Below are 9,129 nucleotides of genomic sequence, written 5' to 3'. Positions count from 1 at the left end.
ATCCTAATTATATTAGTAGATATCATGGTTATATTGGAGGTATCAGTGGTAAATTAGAGGCATATTAAGTATATATCAAATATATATCAGTGTTATATTAGTGGTAAATCATATAATCATATATAAGAAGTTATATCAGTGGTATATCATTTGTATTGTATCGGCATGGTAAATCAATGGTTATTATATGTATATCAGTGGTAAGTCATATTAGAAGTTCAGTAGATATCATAGTTATATCATTATTATATCAGTGGTATATTAGGCATATATCAGTAGTCAGATATATTACAGATGTATATCAGATTAGGGGTGTTCACGGTTCGGTTCGGTTAAGTTTGGAGGCCGAACTGAAACTGATTTTTCAAAAAAAAAAATTCAAAACCGAGCCGAACCGAAATACACAACAGAACCGAACTGTCCATTTGGTTCCTACCGTTTTGCTTTTGAAAAGGACTGAACAAACTAAAAAAATAATAAAATAGCAAGGGGGCTGGTGTGCACTCATGACTCAACCACTGCCACCATTGGGCAGTGCACTGCTACCAGCCCACCAAACCTGCTGCAGACTGTGCAGTGTAGGTTTGTACTTTTTTATTTTTATTTTTATGTTTTTGATATTAACATAGATATATATTATATATATTAAATAAAATATAGGTAATCGATTCGATTCAGTTTCTTAGGAGGTTTTGCTTTTGAAAACCGAAACCGAACCTATTATTTCGGTTCTACTTTTCTACTTAACCGAACCAAACCATCAAACCTCCAAACCGAAAATTCGATTCGGTTTTGTTGGTTTTGTCGGTTTCTTCGGTTTCGTTGTGCACCCCTATATGAGATATATTGCAGGGTAAAGTTGTAATTTTAAAATTTAACCTCCGATTTTTTTCAACAAAAAAATGCTATATTTGAAAAAAAAAATAAATGTAATTGCTATTTTGCTTATTTTACAAAATATATTTTCAATATTTGCAACTGTCCAAAAAATAATGTACTCCAATCATCAACTAGCATGCACAGCGCTTTGATATGACTTTTAGCCCTTTCAATAGGGATGGAATGTGAGAGATCTAAATAGTAATTGAACCCAATTAACATACATATTACTCAATTATAGTTAAATTATACACTTGAAACGGGATGTGAGAGATTTTAAGATTGATTATTTTATTTTATATTTTGATATTTTGTAAGAGAATGATAAATTAGGTATTAAATGAAAAATGAAAGATATAATTGTCCAAAAAATTGTTTCTTCCCTATCCACACTTTTTATATATATATATAGACATACATACTAAACTATTATATTATTACATCTGGCCTTAGTGGAGGGCTGATGTTGTTATGGAAAAGTGATATGGATGTCCGAATACTTTCTTTCTCGTAGGGACATATGGATGCTGTTATACATGAGGACAGTAGGATTTGGCGATTCACATGTATTTATGGGAAACCTATTCAGGAAAGAAGACGAAAGACTTGGGATCTTATCGAACGGTTTCACAGTGTCTCTAATCTTCCTTGGATTTTGGGGGGAAATTTTAATGAAATCCTTTCGGACTCGGAGAAATTGGGAAGAGCCCCGAGACATCAGAGTATTATGCAAGATTTCAGGGACATTGTTGATTCATGTGGACTAGTTGATCCAGGTTTCACGGGGGATGTTTTCACTTGGTGTGATGGGCATACTATGCGTCAGCCTATCTGGGAGAGGTTGGACAGGTTTCTAATCAATAGCGATATGATCCAATCTCAAGCGTTCTGGGAGGTTCGTCATTTAGAGTTCCTTGCTTCAGATCATAGACCGATTCTGGCAATTTGGCAAGAGTGGTGGAAGGGTGATGGAAATAGCAGGAAGGGGCGAAGGGCGGGTTGTTTTGAGGAAAGATGGACGTCGTTTGGTGAGTGCAAGGTGATTGTTAGAAGAGTGTGAAGTGATCAGGTTGACAGTGATGTGGCTTCTTTTCAAAGAAAGCTCTCTTAATGACACAAAGAGCTCTATAGTTGGAATAAGGTCAAGCTGGGTGGTTCCCTCAGCGGGGCTATTGCTAAGAAAGAGGCTAAGATTCATAATTTGTCTCTTTGTGGCGATGAGAATTGGAGAAGTAACTTGTGGAAGGCTGAAAGTGAGCTGGAAGCGCTACTAGAGGAAGAGGAGAAGTATTGGCGTCAGAGAAGTAGAGAAGATTGGTTGAAGTGGGGAGATAGGAACACGAAGTGGTGCAAGTCAGCGACGGAATACTAACAGCATAAAAGGCCTTTTTGATGAGGAAAGTGTCTGGAAACGAAAGGAAGATGACATCGCTTCGATTGCCTCTACCTACTTTCAACATATTTTTTCTTCTACCAATCCGAGTGAGATGGATATGAGCCCCGTTTTGGAAGTAATCTCGTCCAAGATTTCGGATGAACAGAATCAAATGTTAACGAAATTTTTCACTCCGGATGAGATAAAAAAGGCGCTGAAGGGCATGCCTCCCTCCAAAGCTCCTGGTCCGGATGGTTTCCAAGCAGCTTTTAACCAAAAATATTCGGAGATTGTGGGGGAGGACATGACTAATATTTGTCTCAGATTTCTAAATGGTAACGAGAGTTTGGCTCACTTAAATAAGACTTATATCGTTTTGATTCCTAAGCTGAAGAATGCTATGTACATGAAAGACTTCAGACCAATTAGCCTATGCAATGTTATTTATAAAATCATTTTGAAAACTTTGGCAAATAGATTGAAATAGGTTTTGGATGACATTATTTCTCCTACAAAATCAGCGTTTGTCCCGGGTAGGTTAATTATGGATAATGCTATTCTTGGTTTTGAATGTATTCACTCGCTTCAAAATAAAAAGACAGGAAAGACAGGCGTGGCAGTGTTAAAGCTTGATATGTCCAACGCTTATGATCGTGTGGAATTGTCGTACTTGTGCTTGGTGATGAGGAGGTTGGGGTTCTGTTCAAGATGGATTGAGTTGCTTATGCACTGCGTGGAGACAGTTGAATTCTCAGTCTTCATAAACGGTGTCCTTAGACCTTATTTCAACCCAAATCGAGGCCTTAGACAGAGAGATCCCTCATCCCCTTACCTTTTTCTTTTTTGCTCTGAGGGTTTCTCTGCTCTCCTAACTAGAGAGGAGGAGAAAAACCATTTTAGTGGCTATAAAATTAATAAATATTGTCCCTCATTTTCTCATTTATTTTTTTCAGATGATAGCCTCGTTTTTTCAGAGCTAATCAAAAGGATTGCCAACCTATTAAGGAGGTGCTTAAGTCCTATGAGAAAGCATTAGGTCAAAATATAAATTTTGAGGAGTCACAGTTCATGACCAGCAAGAATACGTGTCAAAATATGATTGAATATATCCGGTCAGAATTAAATGTTCATGTAGTTTCTTAGTTTGGTCAATATATAGGCCTTCCTTCACAGGTTAATAGAAATTGATGTCAAGTGTTCAATTTACTGAAAGATAGATTATGGAAGGCTCTCCAAGGGTGGAAACGGAAACTTTTTTCGTCGGGCGGGAAGGAAATTCTCATCAAGGTTGTGGCTCAGGCAATCCCAAATTATACGTTGAGCTGTTTTAAGCTTCATGGAGCCATGTGTAATGATTTTCATAATATTTACGCCCGCTTATGGTGGGATTCGACTCTTGAGAATAGGAAAATCTGTTGGCAAAGTTGGAAATGCCTTTGTGTAAGAAAGGATCAAGGGGGCATGGGAATCAGGCATATTGGAATTTCCAATCAGGCAATGTTAGCCAAGCAAAGTTGGAGAATTTTGAGACATCCTATGAGCCTTTTAGCGAAAACTCTTCGGGAAAAATATTTCAGGATAGGGTCTTTCCTAAAGGCAAAACTAGGGAATTCACACTCTTATGCGGGAATGAGTATCCTTTGGGGACGTGAGCTTTTCAAGAAATGTTATCAATGGAGGGTGGGTAATGGCTATACATTTCGATAGGCTCAGACCCGTGAATCCATAGGGACAGCCCTTATAGGCCTGTTTTCACCCGTTATTCAATTTTTGAGCACCCGGTGGCTCGGCTAATGACAGAGTGGGGCAGATGGAATGATCATAAGATCAAAGATAACTTCATTGTGTCGAAGGGTGAGCAAATTTTGAAAATTCCTCTTCCTAGGGAGGATATGGATGATATCGTTATCTAGGGTGTGGATAAAAAAGGTTTGTTTCGGTGAAGAGCGCTTATCACTTAGGAATGAAAATCCAGAATGCCTCTGTGGCTCATTCGTCTTCCAATCCGAGTATACAATCAAATCGTTGGAAGCGTTTTTGGAAGTCTGAGGTAGTTCCTAAAATCAAGATAGCATGCAGGGGATTTGTAAAGGATATCATTCCCACTAAATCTAATCTTCATAAAAAGGGAATGAAAATTGATATGTGCTGTGTGTTTTGCAGGGCCTATGGCGAATCGGCGACTCATATTTTCTGGGAGTGTAAGGTAATTAAGTGGTTCTAGAATTCTTTGCTAAATTCTAATGTTGGACTTTTTAACATTGACAGAAGAAGCTGGAACATGGAGGACTATTGGGCGTGGATTTTAGACAACTCAATTAAGGATGAATTGGAAGTGTTTCTGCTCGGGTCGTGGGTGATTTGGAGTCATAGAAATAACATCGTTTTTAAAGAAGAGCAGCACAATTTGGCGATTTTGTTGGAGCAGACAAGAAAATATATGACACAGGACAAAACATCTTTTAGAGTAGTGTATTAAAGGGAGTGTCAAGATGGATACCTCCTCCCTTTCATACTTGGGCACTGAACGTTGTTTATGCAAGGATATGCACAACCACGTACTTCAGATTGCAGCTCGAACTCGGCTTCCGGACCGATCTGAACACTTGGGCGGACCTGCACAAAAAGGTGAGCACTCCGACGATCAAGTCAGTATAGGTCGGATTCCCAGTTTAGTTCGAGGCCAGAAATCATCGTACCTGATCGTGGAGTGAAGTCCTCTACTTATGGGTGGTAGTCCCGCTAATCTCGCAACGGTTACGCTCGGTAATCTCGGGATCGTCGGTTACGCCCGGTAATCTCGGGACCGACGATTATGCCCGATAATCACGCCGCCGACAGTAATTCGCATCGGCCCCCACCGAACTTCCCGGTAGGTCGGACCTCGGCCAGGTTCACCTCGGCCCTCATACTTAGCATCTATCAACGCTAGTAGTGGTGATTTCGGCCGTCCGAGCTGGGCATGACTCATGAGTCATCTTGGAGCACCAATAGGGGTCCTCCACGTGTCCGGAGTATTTTCATCCCCAAACATTGGCCCCCTCTCTGTCTGGTCCAATCTCGACCTGGCAGAGAAGTTCATTCGATTTGCTTTGGACGCGTGGCGACTTCCTATTCGTGGGAAAATATAACCGTCGCGGGAGATTTATCGTCGGAATATTCAAATATTCCGACGCTTCGGATCTTAGGGAGGATCCTTGCCGCTCGTTGATTACACGTGTACGGTGGGGAAATTCTTCCGACGGGCTATAAATGCCCCCAATCCTTCAGGTCATACCTTACGTTCCCTGAATTCTTGGAGTTCGATCTGAAGGCAGCTCGAACCCTTGGTAGGTCGGTCTATTCCCTCACTTTCTCTTTCGAACGTAGTTGCCATGTCGTCCTCTTTTAGCAGCAACTTAGGACCCATTGAGGACTTAACTCGTAGGTTAGAGTCCGAGCTCGAGGAGATAGAAAACTTTAGATTCTCCGATGACGGGGAGGATAGTGACGCCTCCACTTCAGGTCAGGGTTTGGAATACCCTTCTAGGATACCTGAGCACTACCTCGGATCCCTCCGTAGGGGGTTCGCTATCCCTGAGAACATCCTCCTCAGGCTTCCGGAGGAGGGGGAGAGAGCTGACAATCCTCCAGAGGGATGAGTCACTCTCTACTTCAAAATGTTTGAGTACGGCCTCAGACTTCCCCTTCACCCTTTTGTCCAAGAATTTCTCTTCCGGACTGGGTTGGCTCCGACTCAAGTGGCCCCCAATGGGTGGGGTGTCATTTTCGCTTTGGCCATCCTTTTCTGGCTACGAGCTCAGGATAGCGAAGAGGCCGAGCTGTTGGACGTAGACCAGCTTCTCGCGTGCTTCGAAGCGAAAAGGATAACTAAGAAGCCTGGTCGGTTCTATATGTGCGCAAGGAAAGGCACATGCGGTATAGTTAAGGGGCCGACCTCCATCAAAGGATGGGTGAGGAAGTGGTTCTATGCTTCTGGGGAATGGCTTGCAAAGGACGAGTCAGGTCGTTCCTTCTTTGACGTCCCCACTAGGTTTGGGAACCTAGGAACGGAGTAGTTCTTGCTTTTTGTGATTTTCTTTTCTGTCATTCAGGTCTAACTCGGATTTTGTCTTCGTGCAGTTTCAATCCGACCAGTCCTCGAGCTTACGCAAGTCTCCTTCGACACGTTGAAATATTACAAGGAGCGCTTTCCGAAGGGTAGGAAGGTCGGAACCCTGGTGACCGACGAGCTACTGCTTGAGTCCGGACTGCTAGATTACAACCCTGCAGTTCGTCCCATTTAATCCTCAAGGCCGAACTCCGAACTTGGTATGCCGAGCTTGCTTCCCCCCTTTTTTCCTCTAACCTTTTGCTGACCCCTGTTTTTATTTTGCAGCCATGGTTTGCGGATTTGCAAGCAGCGTGAAGCGCAAGTCGAAGGGCCGAGCCCATGCTCTTGAGGCCGCCCAGAGTTCGAAACCTGCCACCCCTGCCGTGGCATGGCCTGCCTCGGAAGATCCAGCCCCAGTGATCGAGCTGGAGTCTTCTGGGGGTCCCTCGAGGGAGAAGCGCCCCAGGGATCAGACCGAGGCGGTGGACGCCCTGCCTTTGGGCGAGGAGGTGAGGGAGGAAGTCCCTCAGAAGCGAAGGAGGAAGAAAAAGAAGATGACCTCCCCCTTGGAGGTCGGAGCTTGTAGGGTCTTGCCTGCGAGCTTTGCAGATCGGGTGGACGATCCTGAGGCCAGGATGGGCGGGACGTCCAATGTGACAGCACGGTTTAGAGTTGAGCCGTCAAGTTCCGGGGTGAGGGACCAAGTGTCCCGCATCTCAGCTGCAAGTTTGGACCGCTGCCTAAGGAGGGCGTCCAAATTTGTGAGCGACCCTGGGTCCGTTCTGCAGAGGACCATCGACTACGCCGCCGAGGTAAGACTAGAGTCTCCATTTTTGCTTAATTTCACCTAACAGGTAGCTCGGTCTAACTTTTTCCTTGTACCGTTTCTCAGGCGTTCGTTGCTTCCATTCAATCGGCTCTGGCTGTAAAGGCCGAGCTGGATGGGAGGGAAGTTCTGGCAGCGAGGGAGAAAGAGGAGTTCTCTGCTGCCTTGGAGGCTGCTTCCTCCACCATGAAGGATGAGCTGCTGAAGGCTCACTCTGAGGTGGAAATTTTGAAGGCCGAGGTGGAGACCAAGGCCGAGCTGCTGAAGAAGGAAGAGGACGAGCGCAAGGCCTAACTCCGAGCTGCCCACGCTATCACCAGGGGCTTGGAGAAGGAGAAGTTCCAACTCCTGAAGGAGAAGGACGACATGCTCCAGGCGCTTGAAGCGAAGGATAAGGAGCTGGAGCATGCGACTGCCGAGCTGGAGACGACGAATGAGCACCTCAGCAATGAAGTCCTACTAGAGGAATCGTTTAGGCAGCATCCTGACTTTGATGGATTTGCCAAGGACTTCTCTGACGCAGGCTTCAAGTTCCTCATGAAAGGCATTGCTTCCGACATGCCTGACCTTCAGATCGATCTCAGCGGTCTGAAAAGGAGGTATGCCGAGAAGTGGGCGTCTGGGCCTGGCGGCACCCCTAGCCCCCAAGCGTTGGTGGATCAGTATGTCAGAGATCTGGACTCTGACTACTCCGACCTCGAAGAGGACCAGGTCGGCGCCGCACAGGAGGGCACTCCTCAGGCGGACTCTTAGGCAATCATCCTTCATGAGGCTTTTCTCTGTCTCTCTTCTCTTCCTTTTTTGTTTGTAAGTGTCAGGGCAGAGCTGCAAGGTCTATAAGCCTTGGCTCTGCTCTCCATTCAATAAAGAGGCTCCCATTTGTTTTTACTTTGTTATCGGCAACATCTTTTCTTTGCTTTCCTTGAACTGCAGCCAATGTCACCTCGCACCTCTTACTTTTGAGGTCACGTCTTTAATTAAAATAATTTGAAAGTTCGAATTTGAATCTCTGTCTAGCATTCAATGCATTGCACCAACTCTGGATTTTTTAACATCGCACTCTTAACTTAAAAACGTTAAAAGGCTAAAATCCTAAGTCCGTAGCTATTCTTCACATCGCTCCTCGTACCCTCAAGTTCGGAGGCTTGACCATTTTGAAATTTTCACATCGTCCCTTTACCTTGAAGGTTTGAATTTTAAGTTCATCAGTGGTTTTGGCATCGCACCTCGTACCCTTAGGTTTTGGAGGATTGAATTTTAACCGACTGCTGGAATGTGATCGCGTGGGAGTCCGTGGCCCCCATTTAATTTCTGGTCGAACTCGGAATCATGAAATTAAATCATCACATTTATTCCGATCATAATTCTTTTGAAACAGTGTTTACAGATCCATTGAAAACTCTTCTGGCATTTCAAGAATAATAACGCTTCAGGTGCTCCACGTTCCACGGGTGCGCGAGGACATCTCCTTTCAGATCGGCCAATACGTACGTCTCAGGTCGGACTATGCCCTTGACGTCAAACGGGCCCTCCCAGGCCGGATCAAAGGCACCCACATGGGTTTGGACCCTTCTTAAGACCAGATGTCCGACCTGAAAGGTCCGAGGTCGAACGCGAGCGTTGTAATGTCTGGCCATTCTGCCCTGATATTCCGTCAGGCGTAGCTGGGCCATTGCTCTTCTTTCGTCCAACAAGTCGAGGTTGAGGAGCAGCTCTTCCTCATTTGTCGTAGGTTCGTAATGCTCTACTCTGTCAGATGGCATGCCGATCTCAACCGGGACTACGGCTTCGGAGCCGAAGGCCAGGGAGAACGGGGTCTCACCCGTCGACTCTCGTTGGGTGGTCCGGTACGACCATAGAACCTCTGGTAGCTCCTCGGCCCACCTGCCTTTCTTTGAGTCCAGTCTAAGTTTGATGCCCCGCTTGATGATCTTGTTGACTGCCTCCACCTGCCCA

At 44.8% G+C, this 9,129-nt stretch overlaps 1 protein-coding gene across 1 annotated transcript; it reads left to right on the top strand.

The window, feature by feature from the left end:
• Nucleotides 1-1,399: 1,399 nt before the first annotated feature.
• Nucleotides 1,400-2,251, top strand: LOC148210233 (uncharacterized). Its single transcript, XM_088126245.1, has 2 exons — nucleotides 1,400-1,918; nucleotides 2,021-2,251. The coding sequence occupies exons 1-2, from the start codon at nucleotides 1,400-1,402 to the stop codon at nucleotides 2,249-2,251; spliced, it is 750 nt and encodes a 249-aa protein (XP_087982371.1).
• The last annotated feature ends 6,878 nt before the right edge of the window (nucleotides 2,252-9,129 follow it).

The sequence above is a fragment of the Momordica charantia genome (genome assembly GCF_013281855.1).
Source record: "Momordica charantia cultivar OHB3-1 chromosome 7 unlocalized genomic scaffold, Mcharantia_2.0 BLBB01000007.1, whole genome shotgun sequence".
Lineage (NCBI taxonomy): Eukaryota > Viridiplantae > Streptophyta > Magnoliopsida > Cucurbitales > Cucurbitaceae > Momordica > Momordica charantia.
The sequence above is the reverse complement of the archived record's forward strand: the minus strand, read 5'-3'. Positions and strand labels throughout refer to the sequence as shown.